The following is an 18,734-nucleotide window of genomic DNA, read 5'->3' as shown; positions in this document are numbered from 1 at the left end:
AATGATGTCGCATGACACCGCGGACGAAAAAATGACGTGGCAGCAGACAATACGGATTTCTAGAGTCGCGTTGGCATGGTGACGTGGCAGACAATACGAATTTCCGGTTTTGTGCTGACAACTACTGACGTGGTAGGTTGTACGGATTTTCGCAAATTACATTGATTGCTTTTCTGGCATATTTTTGGAACAAGTTGCTTTTGGGGATTATTGCTTTTAAGTTTGAAGCTTTTGGAACTGTTTGCTTTTGAGTTTAACTGCTTTTAGGGCTCTGCTTTTGACATCCCTTGTAAGAATAAAGGAACCCTATGGGCCTCACTCTTCAGGAATCTGGACGCAGAGTCTGAGAGCAAAGGACCCTTCGGGAGTTGTACTTTGCTCAAAGATTAATATAAAAGAAATACCGAAAGGGGCGCAAGTTTCTGGGGCCAATCTCTCTGGGCACGAAACTACGCCAGGCTGTGTTGACCAAATTGAACTGTTATTTTAAAATTGTGAAGTATTTTAAGTGATTCTCTCTCGTGTCGGGACAGATTCTAGACTTGGGGTGCGCAAGTTTGTGACATAGCCTTCTGCGGGGGGCATTACTTAGATCACTCCAAGATCAAGAGGGCAGTATCATTTTTAAAGGGAAATGCTCGAACTTGGTGGTCCACTCTTCTTCCAAGGAAAGAAGCTCCAACCAAGTGGTTGAAGTTCAAACGGCTCTTTATTTCTTCTTGGTTGATCTAGGAGTACGAACGAGATGTGAGAACCGCTTGGAACCATCTTCGGATGACCAAGGGTGACACGTTGGAGGCATATTGTTAGAGGTTTTGGGATTCTTTTCTACCGACCTCTTCGTTTTAGAAGGTCACTTAAAAAAAACAGATTGAGTGGTTTTGCCGTCGACTCCCTATAGAGATCCGAGATTACTGCCGTGAATAAAAGTGTGAGTCTATACAACAACTAATGGGACATGCTAAACGGGGATTCTTGATAGCCGACTATCTCAAAGAGGGGAAGTGTTTTGGTTGCAGGGAACAAGGGCACATCTCCGCAAAGTGCCCCAAAAAGGCACAACGAGGATAGACTGAAGACAGGCCTGAGAGTTCTAGAGCAACGGAAGAACGTGGTAGATGAAAGCAGGACTGGTACCGGATTGCATGGGAACCAACCCAAGCCAGATGGAAGAAAGTGCGGAACTTTGTCGTGCATGGGGCAAAGTAAAAGATCAAGAAGCCCTCATCTTCTTTGATGGAGGAGCCAATGCCAATTTCATTTCACCTGAATTGGCGGCTCGACTTGAGCTTACGACGATAGGATGGGGCCACCGGCGGAGACAGTTCTAGCGGCGCCCGAACGGGATGTAGCCATTACACTGTCAAATGCAAACTTCGTTTGAATTGTTGGGGGTATTTAGGGCATGAGGACTTTTACATCATGCCTTTGGAAGGGTGTGACGGCCTTCTAGGAATCCCTTGGTACCATAAGAACACGTCGTGGTTGATTATCGGGCTAAGAAACTTGTATATACTTCACTTCGAATGATCTTGTAGCTTGCATTACTAATCGCTAGTGATTAAAATTTCATATTACAGTAGGGAGTCTTTTGGGTGTATCTTTTGCTGAGTGGATTAGCGATTTCTTTATAAGAATTGTGTGGAAAGTAAAGCAACAAGGTGGAAACATGCTACAGGTTTAAGCCCTACATAGCTCTTATGGCTCATTTTTTGGCGATAGGAGGCACTTGCAAGCTGTAGCCATTAGCAATGTGCTACTTTTCACAGCATCTGAGGATCATCCACATTTGTAAGTGATGGTGAGAGAATAGACTAAGCACGTGTATGCAAGCATATTGCCTTATCATCACTGTTCACCGATATAACAGTTCAACCAGAATCAAGTGCATAGTTAATAATAGTAGCAAACAAATTTACAATACGGCTGTCCGTCTCTCTCAATAAAAGCTAAACACCATGAGATTTCCTCTTAAAGAAGTTTACGGTGCCTATTCTTAGCACCCCCTACAAGGCTCAAGGTCATCAACGTCTAAACACTTGTAGAAGATCCAACTTTGCAAAAGCGGGTGAGAGCTGTATTAACAGGGGTTGCAATTGTCATGCATTAGAAGAGCTTTGACCAATGAGAAGGGTAGGAAAATCATACTTGATGTAAAATTGAAGGGCGAGTCCGTCCCTAATGTATAGGCTTTGGCCATTTCAAAATTAATAGAATGCAGTTTTTTTTGTTTACGCGATCTATTTGAAAGAATTGAATGTTGAACAATGAACGAATATGTCATAATTGAACAAAGAACGATAAGAATTTTTGCACACACATGTTGACTGTTTCTCAGAAGGCCTGCCAAGCGAGTTACTTCCATCTTGTCCTGAGGACCACACTATTGATTTGATTCCTAAAACCACACCATCAAACCGGCCACCTTACTGTGTTAGCTAGGCGCAAAATGAAGAAATCATGAACCAAGTGAAAGACCTTCTTGAAAAGGGTCTCATCTAGCCTAGTACTTCACCTTGCTGTTCTCCGGTTTTATTGTACTAAAGAAAGACGGATCTTGGAGAATGTGCATTGACTATAGAGCTCTCAATAAAATCACCATCAAGAACAGATTCCCGATTCCAAGGATCGATGATATTCTTGACCGACTTCAAGGATCCTCTTGTTTCAACAGGATTGATTTGAAGAGCGGATATCATCAGATTAGAATCACTCCGGGAGATGTCTACAAGACAGCCTTTCGGACAAGCTTTGGTTCATATGAATTTTTGGTGATGCCTATTGGACTTACCAATGCTCCAACAACTTTCAACTGAATGATGGATAGCATTTTCCGAGAGCATCGATCTGTTGTGGGCACTGTCTTTGATGATATTATAGTTTGTTCCAAGGATGAAGCAGAGCATTGACACCATCTGCTACAGGTCTTTCAAGCATTGCGTGATCACAGAATGGTTATTAATGCCAAAAAGAGCGAGTTTTTCTTGCCATGTTTTGGGACACATCGTCTCAGTAGCAGGAGAACAGATGGACCCGGCCAAAATTGAGACTATCCGCGATTTCTGACTTGAAAAATGTTCATGAAGTTAGAAGCTTTTTGGGCTTGTGTTCTTACTGCCGGGGGTTCATTCGGAAGTTTGCAAAGATAGCTTTGCCTTTACACTTATTGACTCAGAAAGAAGTCCCTTTCTCGTGGGGCCGACAAAAGTGATTGCTTTTCAAACACTTAAGGAAAAATTGACTACTGGACCAGTGTTGGCTTTGCCAGACGTGCAAAAGCCATTCGAAGTTTATTGTGATGCTTGTGGTCGTAGTCTGCGAGCGGTCTTGATGCAAGGTCATGTGATTGCTTATGAAATCAGAATGTTTTCAAGGCCAGAATTGTAGCACAGATTTATGAGAGAGAGCTATTGGCTATAATACATGCTCTTACACAGTGGGGACATTATCTACTGCGAGCCGATTTCATGGTCTTTAGTGATCATTAGAGTCTACGCTACTTCTTGTCACAGAAGGAGCTTGTGGAAAAGCAAATGAGGTGGGCTAACATCTTGTCACAGTTTCACTTTCGGATTGTCCATGTTCAGGGACATAAAAACTTAGTGGCAGATGCATTATCTCGGAAGCCCCTCGTCAGACTCAATGGGAATTTTTTTTGCCCTTGGTGTAACAAACTGTTGACGTGTCGACCTACTGAAGAACGGAGCTACCGGCCGAGGGGCCTAAACCCTAAGAAGAACAAGTAACAGAAGAAGTGTCACAAAGTGATGACGTGGTTGCCCTAGAGCAGAAACCCTAACCCTAATTTCTGCCAAAAACCCTAACTGCTGAAACCCTAATTCTGGAAACCCTAACCCTAAAACCTGCAAACCCTAATTTTGGAGATGCTAAACCTAAAACCTGCAAACCCTAATTCGGGAAACCCTAACCCTAAAACTGCAAAGACCCTAACCCTAACCCTAAGGGCAGCAGGGAGATTTTCGAAAATTGCGTTGGCTAATGACGTGGCAGGTTGTACGGATTTTCGTGATTTACGCTGGCAGCTTTTTGGCTTTGCTTTTGGACCAGATGCTTTTAAGTTTGAAGGCTTTTCATTGTAATTGCTTTTTAGGCCAAGGGCCTTTAAATATGAGGCTAGGGCTCATTCTCTAGCATGCTTCTTGGAGAAGGTGCAGAGTCTGGAGTATCGGCTTGTACTATGTTGATGCAATATAAAGAAATACCGAAAGGGGCGCCAAGGTTTGGGGCCAATACTCTTTGGGGTGGAATTCCGCCACTCCGTGTCGCGTGTCGTCTCTCTCTCTCTCTTTGTTTAGTTGTTATTTGAAGTGCTAAAAGTCTGTTCACTCTGTTCTTTTCTATTGGCACGTGGCGCCCGTCTTGTGACAGTGGTATCAGAGCATTAGGCGTGTGGTTTTCTGAAAGCATACCGGCCCTACAAAAGAGCAGACATGGCATAAGCCAATTAAGATCACTTGCAAGAGAAGGATCCAGATTTGTTTCAAGTCACTGTTTTTCTCAGAAGCAGTGCCATGCAAATGTTGATGTCTACAACTACCAAGCAGCATACTCCAAGTACTTGGCAAGCTTTCAAGAAAATTTTTGCCCGAAGTTATATGGTTTTTGATATCTCCCTTCGGAGTGCAACTTCTAGCAGAGTGGGGTATCCTGAAATGCTTGCCATGGAAACCCTAGCAGATTATAACTTGAAATTTCTCGACATCTCTCAGTAAATGTCTCTTCACGAGTAGATGACCTTGGATGTTCGGTGTGATTGCTCTCTCTTGGGACTACCATCGCCGCCAAAGAAACACTATCTGTCCAAGAGCTGATGGACATGCTGTGCTCGGCTACGACCTCATGGAAGGAACCTAACCCTAATTTTTGGTGCAGGTTTCAAGATGGAAAGTCAGTCGACTTTTCGAGCTCGACTGATATCGAGATTGCTTTTTAAGATTGAGTTCTGGTTGATCTTCTTTGGAATTTGTTTGAAATGGATGGTATCTGTTTTGAACCTGTTTTGGTGCCGATTTGAATTGTTTGACTCTGGTTTGATACTGATTTCAATGATTGGTGATTTTACTCCTGGGTGGAGAAGTGAGAAATATTGTTTTGGTATTGTTTGAACCTCGGAACGACGCAGGCCGATGCCTGGGGAGCGTTTGGTTGTATGCTTGTAAAATAATTGTTGTTGTGACTCCCTGGATGGTTATGCGGGAGGAGTATTAAGAAGTCCGAGCAGTGGTTACTCTGAGCACCTCCAAATCACACAGGCTGCGGTCTAGGGGGCGTTCGGTTGTAAAAGGCCTCTATCTCTCCCGGCCCGGACCTTTTTAGGTTATGCGAGAGGAGTGATGAGAGAGTCGTTGAATATCTCCCGGCCCGGATCTTGTTAGGTTATGCGGGAGGAGTGTTCATCGGCGGCTTTATGTTTCTATGTCTTGTAACGTGCATATGTGAGCATTTGTGTTGCATTGTGATGTGCCAATTACTGAATATTCCTAATTGGATGAGATGCCTGGGTATGTAATTTTAGTGCATCAAGACACCCGTGGAAGATCAGTACGGTTTGGGTGTGATGGCTAATTTTACTACGCCGGAATATCAAGAGTTCCGATCCGGACGAAAGGAGAAGCTAACTCCTTGATCAAAAGAGCCGAAAGGAGAAGCTAACTCCTTGATCAAAAGAGCAGAAGGGAGAAGCTAACTCCTTGATCAAAACAGCCGAGAGGAGAAGCTAAGTCCTTGATCAAAAGAGCAGAAAGGAGAAGCTAACTCCTTAATAAATAGAGCAAACTGATTGTCCCTCGGAATGTCCCTCGAAAATTTTTGAGCTAACTTGAGTTGTTTTGCAGATATGTTGTAATTGCGGATGATTACTCTCTTTCAAGAAGGGGAGATGTAACAAACCGTTGACGTGTCGACCTACTGAAGAACGGAGCTACCGGCCGAGGGGCCTAAACCCTAAGAAGAACAAGTAAGAGAAGAAGTGTCACAAAGTGATGACGTGGTTGCCAAGAGCAGAAACCCTAACCCTAATTTTTGCTAGAAACCCTAACTGCTGAAACCCCAATTCTGGAAACCCTAACCCTAAAACCTGCAAACCCCTAACCCTCAAATCTGCAAACCCTAATTCTGGAAACCCTAACCCTAAAATTGCAGAAACCCTAACCCTAACCCTAACCCTAACCCTAAGGACAGCCGGGAGATTTTTGAAAATTGCGCTGGCTGATGACGTGGTAAGTTGTACGGATTTCCGTGATTTACGTTGGCAGCTTTTTGGCTTTGCTTTTGGACCAGATGCTTTTAAGTTTGAAGGCTTTTCATTGTAATTGCTTTTTAGGCCAAGGGCCTTTAAGTATGAGGCTAAGACTCATTCTCTGGCATGCTTCTTGGAGAAGGTGCAGAGTTTGGAGTACCGGCTTGTACTGTGTTGATGCAATATAAAGAAATACCAAAAGGGGCGCCAAGGTTTGGGGCCAATACTCTTTGGGGTGGAATTGCGCCACTCCGTGTCGAGTGTCGTCTCTCTCTCTCTCTCTCTCTCTCTCTCTGTTCAGTTGTTGTTTGAAGTGCTAAAAGTCTGTTTAGTCTGTTCTTTTCTATTGGCACGTGGTGCCCGTCTTGTGACACTTGGAATTTGCCTACAATAACACGGTTCACTCGTCGACGGGGAAGGCGCCATTTGAGATAATTGAAGGTTCTTAGAAGGTTCCGCTCTTTCTCAGCACTAAAGACAAGATTTTTGAAGCCGATTAGTACCCGAGGGACTTGGACACTCACTGCTTTTGCCAAGGTCTGCGAGGCTTTAGAGAAGTCTAGGGGCAGCAGATTGCATCAACAAGACTTGAAATTAAAGGAAGACGATTACTTTTTGAGAAGGCACGCCTAAGGAAACGAAACTTAGAGTTAGTGTCTACTAAACTGGTTTTTTTTGCCTCTGTCTGTTTTGCAGGCATAATCGAGGGCGATTATAATTCTTTCAAGAGGGGGACATGTCACAAAGTGATGACGTGGCATGATCACCCGGGCAGTACGACTGACGTGGCAAGCAGTAAGGATGCTGATGTGGCACATTGTACGGATTTCCGGATTCTACGTTGGCAAGCTGACGTGGTAGACTATACAGGCAGTCCTTGTTTTTGCGTTGATAGACTGTACGGAATTTTCGTAATTTGCGCTGACTGCTTTTGGCAGTTTTTGGGATCAGTTGCTTTTACAAATTATTATTGACTTTCGAGTTTAATTGCTTTTGGGGCTCTGCTGTTGGTATCCCTTGTAAGAATAAATAGACCCTTAGGGTCCTCACTTCTCAGAGCATCTGGATGCAGAGTTCGAGAGTAGAGGACCCCTACGGGAGTTGTACTTTGCTCAAGATTTAATATAATAAAGAAATACTGAAAGGGGCGCCAGGTTTTGGGGCCAATACCTCTGGGCACGGAACTATACCGGGCCGTGTCGTCTTGAATTGAACTCTGATTTAAAATTGTGAAGTATTTTCATAGCATCTCTCTCTCGTGTCGCGACAGATTCTAGACTTGGGGTGCCCAAGTCCGTTACATCTTATGTGTGTGCACATTGTAAGATTGTGGTCAATAGCAATTTTGAGACGGAACTGCTTGAAATTAATTTTGCTTGTAGCAAAGAGATTGTGTTACAGGCTTAAAAACTCCAAGCGAGAAATCAATAGCTACACACGAATAGAAATTGTAAAATCACTAAACTTATATATATATATATATATATATAAAGAGAGAGAGAGAGAGAGAGAGAGAGAGAGAGAGAGAGAGAGAGAGAGAGAGAGAGAGAGAGAGAGAGAGAGAGAGAGAGTCGACATGGCACGACGGAGTTTCGTGTGCAGATGCATTGGCCCCAAAGATTGGCGCCCCTTTCGGTATTTCTTTATTATAATGTCGCAATGGTACAACTCCCGAGGGTCCTCTGCTCTCAGACTCTTATGTCAAGATGCTCTGCAGAGTTAGGCCCCAAGGGCTCCTTGTAAGCAGTACAAGGGTTGCTTAAAAGCAAAGCCAAGCACTTAATCCCCAAAAGCATCTCCTGTCAAAAGCTCACGAAACTGCCAAAAGCTGCCAGCAGTGTGAATTGCCGAAATCTGTACAGCCTGCCACGTCATCATAGCAGCACAAATCACGGGATTTCGTACGACTGTCATGTCATCATGGTCCACGCAAATCCCGGGATCCCATACAACTGTCAAGTCAGCATGGTCAGTGCAATTTACGAAAATTGGCCCTAGAGTTCAAAACTTTAATATTGCATCATAATAAAAGAGATAAAGACAATCACACAAAGCATGGTTGAAACACGGGGAGAGATGAGAGACCGTGTTATTGCTACAAAAAATGTTAACAAGTCAATGAAGAGAGAAAACACATGACCCTTGAAAAGAAGGTTTTGAAAGTCCATCTGTCACAAAGCGATGATGTGGCGTGTCAAACTGGAAGAGAAATGGCCGAGCGGACAAGGAAAGTTGAACCACTAGCCTAAAAAGGTTAAGGGACTTTTAAGTGATTTTTAAATCCTAATTCACTTTGCTCGCTTTTTTCAGCTCAGGTAATGGAAATCCTTTGTAGACCCTAGCTGATTACGATGCAGTTTTGTGCACATTCTTTTATTGAATAGGTGCACAAGGTGCTCTTATGCATAAGATGTTTTAAGCTTTACTTTTGAGAGTTTCTTCTTAACAACAAGAGCTATAGAAGAGGAATCATATTTTGCTAGTTTTAAGAGTAGTCTTCGAGCAAAAAGTGAGTGCAGCTTGCTTGATCAAGAAAAGAAAGAAATATTGCTAGGGACACTATCCTAGGCCAATGATCTTTGACAAATTCCACCTATCATGTGTCTCTATTAGGTATTCTTTCGTTCAATATGTTGGAGTTTCAAGTTGTGTCTCAGGTTTGTTCAGCACTCTATGCGGGAAGCACTACACCTAGATGGAATCTCTCTTTTTCTCTTTCTCAGTGGGCCGTCTTCATTACGATTAGGCGCCTTCACTCAAGGCTTTTTAGACCATTGAACTAACCTTCAATCCATCTGCGTTAACGTAGATGAAAGTCTCTCTCTCTCTCTCTCTCTCTCTCTCTCTCTCTCTCACACACACACACACACACACTCACACACACACACACACACAAAATGGCTTTTTAATCCTCTTTGACTAGAGAACTATGTTTATTTTCTAGTTTCTCTTGGAATCACACTTTTTAAATATAATCATCAGAGTGAAGAGCTCCCTCTCTCTATAATCCAAATTATCAGATAGCCATCGATTGCAAAAGCATCTATTGAACTCACCCATAGATGCTGAGCCTATCTTCCCATCTGCACTTTGCACCTTAGCAGTGATCCAAATTAGCTCCCATTTTCTTTGATGCGAGACATGGCATTGGGGCATTTGGGAAGTGTTCTCCATTGTTGCACATTATGCACCACCAGAATATGAGATGAATGATGGTTTATGTGGAGTCTTGGAGGCTGCATTATCCTTCATAATTAATCTCTAAATTGCCTCTTGCGGAAATCAACATCTCTTCTTCGTAGGAAGTAAGTGGATGGTACTTCTGTGTCTGGGTCATATATTGTCTTCTTACCCTTTGCCAATCTGGCTATAGCCATTTTGTGGCGGATGGAGGCAGTTGTCATCCATCCTGGCTGGTCTACCTTGATTCTGGCCTTGAGCAGAGTTTCAACCATCTCTTTGAAGTGTTAGCTCTATTGGGTAGATCGGCCTAGCTGTGGCATGAATTGCCGCTCTTATGCTTGGTGATAAGTGGCCAAGTTTTGAATTAGGGTGAGGGAGAGTAAGTGTTGAATTGGTTTTATCTGTTGTTGTCTGGTACTCGGATTTTCTTTTGTTATGGTAGAATGAAATCATGTGAATGTGAGTGGTTATCAAAGCATGCATGTGTTTTGCACTTCAATGAAAAGTTTCATGAGAAGCAGATTTATGTGCTACACGATTTTAATCCGTGTCAAAATTTGAGTGTATGAATGCTTTCATGGTGTTGGATTTAGGTGTTGCATGATTTTAATACATGTCAAAATGAGATTGTATGTATGCTTTTATGGTGTTAACAAAGGACACGAGAGGTTTTAATGCCAAAGCAATATTTTATGTGAATTTTGACAAAAAAATACCATGAAGCTATGATTTTTGAGCTGTTGATGGTATTTGTGGCTATTGACAGGAAAAACTTTGTTTTTTGTAGGTGTTAGATGTAGGCTGTGGGATTGGCGGACCTTTACGGGAGATTGCAGCCTTCAGGTTTAATATGCTATTCTTATTTCTCCATGATTATTTACACAGTAAGTAGATGAATAACGTTTCATTCTTGGTAGAGAAGCATCTTTCGAGTACAATTTTATGTACAGGAATAAGATCATTTGATGCTCAGATCAAGTCCTTTGCATTGACACGAAAAGATTTCGTTCCGTCCATCTTGAAAAATTAGGGTTTGCGGCAAAAAGTTAGGGTTTTTGTTGAAAATTTTTGTACATGTTGACTTGCTCTCCTTGGATTGTACTCCATCATAGTTAGGCTTACTTTCCACTTCTTGACTCTGCTCATTGAGGGAATGAGATTGAAGGATAGAAGATCAATGATCCGGTGGATTCCTCCATTATTGGACTCGCGGGATGTGATTCTTTATTGGGCATGCTACGGTTCTTCAAGCATTATGGCACTTTCAATGCTTGAGGGTGACAGGTCATGTTGAAGCACAATGATTGACATCATTTGACCATTGAGGAGTTGAGTGGAGTCCAGAGTGAGGACATGAATCATGAATTTTGTATGAATATGAACGTATAATGATCATAAATGGTGACATAGGATGATCGATGGCATCTTTCTGTAATGGGCACTTGACAAGGTGGTAAATCATTGCAACATTGTTGAACTTGAATATAAAACAACAAACTTAACTTGAACTACACCAAAGACGAAACACATAATAGCAAATTTCCACTCTTAGAAGCACTTACCCCTAGCGGTATTTTATTTCATTGACCAAATGTCGAAGTTACAACTGTCGAAGTTTACGCACTCTCTCCGAGCCATCCAGATTCCACATAGTTGCAGTTTGACGACTAATGTCACCTTGGCCTCTCTTTTATAGACATTGGCCCAAAATGTCCACAAAGAGACTTTAAAATTCACAAGTCCTTACAAAGTTATAAAATACATAAATTATTTGAGTACTTTTAATTGCCATGCTCAAAAGAGTTGACACACGGTGTCACAAAATGATGACGTGGTAGTACTGCCTGAGACAGAGGACAGATGACGTTGTAGCAGGCTGTACTAATATGCTTGGAATTTGTGCTAGTATGCTAATGTGGTAGGCTGTACGACAGGACCTGCGATTTGCGCTGACAGGTGCTACGTGGCCAACTGTACGGATTTTCACAATATGCGCTGGCATGTTGACGTGGTGTACGGGATTCCGCAAATTGTGCTCATTGCTTTTTGGGGTAGATTTTTGACCGGATGCTTTTGGGACTATTTGCTTTTGAGTTTAGAAGCTTTCGGGGCATCCCTTGTAAGACTAAATAGACCCAAGGGGCCTCACTCTTTAGAGCATCTGGACGCAGAGTTTGAGAGCACAGGTCCCTTGGGTGTTGTACTTTGCTCAAGCATTAATATAAAAATAAATACCAAAAGGGGCGTCAAATTTTGGGGCCAATACCTCTAGGCATGGAACTACGTCGGGCCGTGTTGACTCAATTTTTAAAGTCGTGAAGTATTATAAGTGATTCTCTCGTGTGTTGTGCCTGATTTCCGACTTGGGGTGCCCAAGCTTGTGAGAGTGGTATCAAAGCATCAGGCATATGCTTTTCTCAAAGCTTACCGGTCCTACCAAAGAGCAGACAGGGCACTTGGGGACAATTTTGGAAATTGTTATTGAAAAATCTTTGTGTCCTAACCCCGGACTTATTAGCCACTCCCACCCTTACTTCATCGTGCATCGGACGCACTCCTGTCTTCATTGCTCTGTCCTACAAGGCATAAGTCATAAAGAATCCCAGATTACACATGTGTTCTCGTGTAGAATCTGCTAGAGATAACACCTCTCAAACGAAATATTACAGGGCGAGGAGATACTTGCTTCGGAACAAATTTTGGAAAGGAAATTGAAAGGGATATTGATATCTTGTTGTCTGTGTGCAGATAAGTAGTAGGAGCGAGAAACATGCATATGAAAGCATTTGGAAACATGGAATTGGACATTGACTCTTTTGCAACGAGGTGAACCATTTGCTTAAAATTTTACCCGTTTTGCAAGTGAAATGGAGAATAAGATGATGACAAATTGGGAGCGACGACAGCTTTGGAATGAACCCGATCATGATTCGAGATAAGAATCATGAACTTTGAATGATGATAAATGATTCTAGTATATCAAGATTTCCATATGAATGAGATGATTGGATACTGTGGTGAGCGCATCAAGAGTTCCTACGGGATGAGATTGCTACACATGGATCTAGGTGCATCAAGACTTTTGGACGGATGAGATGACTAGATGATTGAAACACTATGTTCAGTACGAACTAAGTGTGTGAATGAAGAACTTTGAAATAGGAATTCTCCAAATCTGATTTATATATGAAATTAATGTTTAACTTGCTATTTGTGTGCAGATCACAGGTGAAATCGATGATGATGACGAATTGGGAGCGATGACAGCTCCAGAATGAACCTGATAGCGATACGAATCATGAATTTTGAATCATGATGAATGATTGAATGGAATTGTTGTGAGTGCATCAAGAGTTCCCGCGGGATGAGATGGCCACATAGCTAGAATTGAATGATTGAAACACTATGTTTAGTATGAACTCAGTGTTTGACTGATAGATTGGGATCCTCGATTACTCGTACATGACAGTGTTTGAGTGCAGATGGAATAATTGACTAAATGACTGCAACATTTTGATCTCGAGAAATCTATGGATATGATCGCAATATGGATTAGTTAATCCGACATCAGTAAGATCTAATGCGGATCTAGATGCGATTACTAAATACGTTGCCAGGAATCATGGTCCTAGATCAGAATCGAATCTATGGACATGATCGCAATATGGGATTAGTTAATCGGACATCAGTGAGGTCTGGTGCGGATCTAGATGCGATTGCTAAATATGTTGCCAAGAATCATGGTTCTAGATTAGAATGGATCCTATGTGATATAATCTGAATGTGATGTGACTGTTGTCTTTGTATAAGTGCTGGATTTGTGTCATCTAGTGCGTCGGTACTTAGAGTCAGTGTCTATTGAACTGGTTTATGGCTTATGTCTGATTTTGCAGGCGTAATCAAGGGCGATTACAACTCTTTCAAAAGGGGGGGTATGTCACAAAATGACGATGTGGCAGTACTGCCTGGGACAGAGGACAAATGATGTGGCACCACCATAATTTGCGTTGGTATGCTGATACAGCAGGCTGTACGGTAGGACCCGCGATTTGCGTTGACAAGTGTCACGTGGCCAGCAGTACGGATTTTCGCAATATGCTTGGCATGCTGACGTGGCTATCGTACGAAATTCTGCAAATTGCGTTGATTGCTTTTTGGGGCAGATTTTTGATTAGATGCTTTTGGGACTATTTGCTTTTAAGTTTAGAAGCTTTTGGGGCATTCCTTGTAAGAATAAATAGACCCAAGGGGCCTCACACTTCAGAGCATCTGGACGTAGAGTCTGAGAGCAGAGGTCCCTCGGGTGTTATACTTTGCTCAAGCATTAATATAAAAACAAATATCAAAAGAGCTTCGGTGATGTATCGCGGAAATAGCTAGAACCAAGGGCTTCCGAGACAATGCATCTGCCACTAAGTTCTTCTGTCCCTGAACATGGACAATCTGGAAGTGAAATTGTGACAGGATGTTAGCTCATCGCATTTGCTTTTCCAAAAGCTGCTTCTGTGACAAGAAGTAGCGTAACCTCTGATGATCTGTAAAGACTGTGAAATCAGCTCCAAGTAAATAGTGTCACCACTATGTAAGAGCATGGATAACTGCCAATAGCTCTTTTTCATAAATCTGTACTACCAACTCCGGATGTGAAAACATCTTGCTCTCGTAAGCAATGACATGTCCTTTTTGCATCAAAACTGCTCCCAGACTACGACCACAAGCATCACAATAAACTTCGAATGACTTTTGCATGTCTGACAAAGCCAACACGGGTAGTGTAGTCAATTTCTCTTTGAGGGTTTGAAAAGCAATAACCTCTGTAGATCCCCGCGTGAAAGGGACGCCTTTTTGAGTCAGTAAATGCAAGCAATCTCTGAAAACATTTGAATGAACCGCCGAGAGCACAAGCCCAAAAAGCTTCGTACTTCATGAACATTCTTTAGGTCAAGCCAATCACGATTAGTCTCAATTTTGGCTGAGTCCATCTGCACTCCTGCTGTTGCTGAGACGATGTGTCCCAAGAATTGTATCTCCGGGAAGAAAAATTCACTCTTTTTCGCATTGATAACCAGTCTATGTTTTTGCAATGCTTGAAAGACCTGTAGTAGAAGATGTCTGTGCTCTGCTTCATTCTTGGAGAAAACTTTTTTGTCGTCAAAGAAAGTGTCCACAAAAGATCGATACTCTTGGAAAATCCTATCCATCATTCGATTAAATGTTGCTAGAGCATTTGTAAGTCCAAAAGGCATAACCAGATATTTGTATAAACCAAAGGTTGTCCGAAAAGATGTCTTGTAGACATCCCCCGCAGCGATTCGGATCCTATGATATCCACACTTCAGATCAATTTTGCTAAAACAAGAGGATCCCTTTAGTCTGTCGAGAATATCATCGATCCTTGGGGTAGGGAATCGGTTTTTAATGGTGATTTTATTGAGAGCTCTATAGTCAATGTACATTCTCCAAGATCTGTCTTTCTTTAGTACTAGCAATACCGGAGAACAGAAAGGTGACGTGCTAGGTTGGATGAGACCCTTTTCTAGATGTTCTTTTACTTGGTGCATTATTTCTTCATTCTGGGCTCGGCTAACTCGATAGGTGGCCAATTCGGTGGTGTACTTCCAGGAATCAAATCAATTGTATGGTCCTGAGGACGAGGTGGAGGTAACTCGCGTGGTAGGCCTTTCGAGAAACACTCAGCCTGTGTGCGCAGAAATTCTTGTCGTTCCTTTTCCAATTTAGACATACTTGATCGTTGTTCATCATTCAGTTCTTTCAAGAAGATCGAGTAAACAAAAAGACTTGATTTCCTTAATTTGGAAACGGCCGAAGCCGATACAAGTGGGACGGACTTTCCCTTCAGTTTTACATCAAGTACAATTTTTCTGTCCTTCTCATGCTTCAAAGTAGCTTTCCGCATCTGCTTTTCCGATAGCTGCTTCTGTGACAAGAAGTAGCGCAAACTCTGATGGTCCTCGAAGCTCCTATGATGTATCGCTAAAATAGCCAGAACCAACGGCTTTCGAGACAAAGCATCTGCCACCAAATTCTTCTCTCCCTAAACATGGACAATCTGGAAGTGAAACTGTGACAAGGCTCGATAATCAACCACGGCGTTGTTCTTGTGGTACCAAGGGATTCCTAGGAGGACGTCACACCCTTCCAAAGGCATGATGTAAAAGTCCTCGTGTCCTAAATACTCCCGACAATGCAAATGGAGTTTGCCAATGACAGGTGTAATGGAAACATCCCGTCCGGGTGCCGCTAGAACTGCCTCCGCCTGTGGCCCCATTCTGTCGGGCATAATTCCAAGTTGAGCCGCCAATTCAAGTGAAATAAAATTGCCTTGGCGCCTCTGTCAAAGAAGATGAGGACTTCTTGATCTCGTACTTTGCCCCATGCGCGACAAAGTTTTGTGCTTTCATCCATCTGATGTGGGTCGGTCCTCTTACATTCTGGTACCAGTCCTTCTTTCATCTTTCCGTTTCTGTCATGTTCTGTGGTTGCTCTAGAACTCTCTGGCCTATCTTTTGGTTGTGCTCTCTGTGCCTTTTTGGGGCACCTTGCAGAGATGTGTCCTTGTTCTCCACAGTCAAAGCACTTCCCTTCCTTGAGGTATTCTGATTTCTGTTCCTCGATCAGTCGGGGTTGTGCATCCTTCTTTTTTTGAAACTTTCTTCTTCTTCTGGTATCATTTGTGAAATTCTGTCCGGTCTTTGTAGTCAAAAGTTGATTAGTAGGGTAAATCAGGTTATTTGAATGCATAGAAAATCCTTGCTTAGCATTTCCCATCAGTTGCTGAATGGACTCGGATTTCTACATAAGGAGAGTGGACCACCATGTTCGTGCATTTCCTTTCAAAATTGATGCTGTTCTCCTGATTTTGGAGTGCTCTGAGTAGCGCCCTCCAAGCAACGCTATGTCAAACTGTTGAATAAAGGCGAAAGCCTTAGGAGCATCTCAAAACCCTAAAAAGGTTTTAAACTTTACTGCTTGTCCACCCTCCTTGAATTCCTTGGTCTTTTTGTCCTTGTCCTTGAGAAAATCATATTGGTTGGCTCCGTAAAACTGCTTCTTCTTTGAATAAAACATGTGGTCATCAGAGTCTGAACTCTCAGAAGAGGATGAATTCTCATCAAAACTGTCAGAAATATGTCTGGATCTGCGGTATGGTATGTTCTTCTTAGCCTTCTTCTTGTTCTTTCCAAATCTCTAGTCCTTTTGTTGTTTCTTGCCCTTTCTGTCCTCATCACTCGAATCAGAAGAGGAAGAGATATCCGAATTGTCAGAGGAAGATGAGGACGAATTGAACAATCCTTCGAAGCATACATGCTTCTTCCGTTTTCTTGCACTTGCAAAAGAAGATTGACATCCCAAATAACCAGGGTAGTCAGTCCCCTTGTTGCGTTTCTTCGATTGCTTCTTTGTCCCCAAAAGTTCAGTAAACATCCTTGGGACACGAGGAAATAAAAAGCCATTTGAACTTTAATCATCTTCAGTAAACATCCTTGGGACAAGAGGTTTCTTGAGGGTTGACTTTATTGGGGTATCAATGGCTTTCTGCCAATTAGTGTGCACTTCATCAATTGGGTGCCGGGCCAAAAATTTGGCATAGTGTGGATCCTTCGCAAACTGGAGCATCTGCTTTGCGCAATCGTCAACCTGCTGTTGACGTTGCATCTCCATTAGTTGATACTCCGTAGGCCGAGCTTCCCCGTATTCTTGATCTGTTGATCCATTCGAATTTCCTGTGCTGCCTCCCGTTCCAGAAGTGTCAGGAGGGTTCGTCTGATCCTAGGGCCTTATCGGACAGGACCCTAAAAGTTGCAATGACTGTCGTCTTTGTGTAAGTGCTAGAATTGTGCCGTCTAGTGCATCGGTACTTAGGGATTGATGTTTGTCTTATGTCCGATTTTGTAGGCATAATCGAGGGTGATTACAACAGCTTTTGGGCCTACAGCCTTCAAAGACGAGGGTGGGCTCTCGTCTTTGGCATCTTTGCGGGAGCAAGAGCGGAGCGGAGCCACCTCCTGTGTTCTGAGTTGAAGCAATATAAAGAAATATTGAAAGGGGTGCCAGGGTTTGGGGCAAGTGCTCTCTTGGGGTGGAACTCCACCACTCTATGTCTCGTGTATCGAGCTAAAGCATTATAAAGAAATACCGAAAGGGGGGCCAGGGTTTGGGGCCAATGCTCTCTTGGGGTGGAACTCTGCCACTCCGCGTCTCGTGTGTCGTGCATCTCTTTCAATTAAGTTGTTATTGGATTTCTTAAAAGTTTGTTTTGTCTATTCTTTTCTCACTCCCGTTACATGCGGTCTGCGTGTGATGGCTAATTTTGCTACGCCGGAATACCAAGGGCTCGGATATGGAAAAGTGAATGACCCTTGGAATGATCTTCATATATTTTTGAGCTAACTTGAGTTGTTTTGCAGGTATGTAATCGTGGCCGATTACTCGTCTTTCAAGAAGGGGGATGTCACAAATTGTTGAAGTGTAGAGGGTTGGGCATGCTAGCCCTAACCCTAGATAACATGCACATTTCGACCGTGGGGCCTATACCCTAACAAAAGCAGAAGAAGTAGAAGGACTTACGAACTTGCAAAGTCTCGTCGAGTGGCCCAATTATTAATGTAGGGTTAGGATTGAAATCCTAACCCCCAACAACTTCTGGGACCTCGTTCGATGGGGCCTAAAAATGAAGGGAGTCACACACACACACACACACACACACACACACACAAATAACCTTGCGTAAATGTTGATATGTGGCAATTGTACAGACGCCCGCGTTTTGCGCTGATGACGTGGTAGCTGTGCGGATTTTGGTGAAACGTGCTGGCATTTTTGGGAGCCAGCTTTTGGGACTAGATATAACCGGCGTGTACAACGTAGAGGGCGGTACTATTTCAATTACCTGTTAACTTTACACAGAGCACTGAGAAGGGAAGAGAACATAGTTGCATCCAGCGACTAGAATGTCACTGCGCACACGAGACCGACACCCTGTATGCCCCAAAGACTGGCGCCCCTTTCGGTATTTCTTTATTCAAATTAAGGTAGACGATCCGACCACTTCGCACAACCTTTCACAAAGCTGTCCAAACCTGGCGAGGGCTGAAAACGCAGGTTTTCGACCTGATTTTGGCAGCATTACGGCGCAAAAACCCTTGTAGCTCAAAAGCACCTGTCTAGGACGGATTCCCTCGCTATCTGGAAGCTTTCTGGTGAGCTGTCATAGACATTCAGCGGGCTGTAATTCCCTGTTTTTCACTGCTGGGTGCCCAAAAGCTTGTAC

The 18,734-nt window shown here is 42.9% G+C and overlaps 1 protein-coding gene across 1 annotated transcript in view; it reads left to right on the top strand.

Moving 5' to 3' along the window:
- The window catches only part of SMT1 (sterol methyltransferase 1), a 117,074-nt gene that overhangs the window by 44,990 nt on the left and 53,350 nt on the right, over window positions 1-18,734 (top strand). Inside the window, exon 5 of the mRNA XM_086515054.1 lies at window positions 10,230-10,285. Within this exon, the coding sequence (XP_086371180.1) occupies window positions 10,230-10,285 (56 nt within the window). The remainder of the gene's footprint in view (window positions 1-10,229; window positions 10,286-18,734) is intronic.

The sequence above is a fragment of the Adiantum capillus-veneris genome, chromosome 6 (assembly GCF_014529385.1).
Source record: "Adiantum capillus-veneris isolate H3 chromosome 6, ASM1452938v2, whole genome shotgun sequence".
NCBI lineage: Eukaryota > Viridiplantae > Streptophyta > Polypodiopsida > Polypodiales > Pteridaceae > Adiantum > Adiantum capillus-veneris.
The sequence above is the reverse complement of the archived record's forward strand: the minus strand, read 5'-3'. Positions and strand labels throughout refer to the sequence as shown.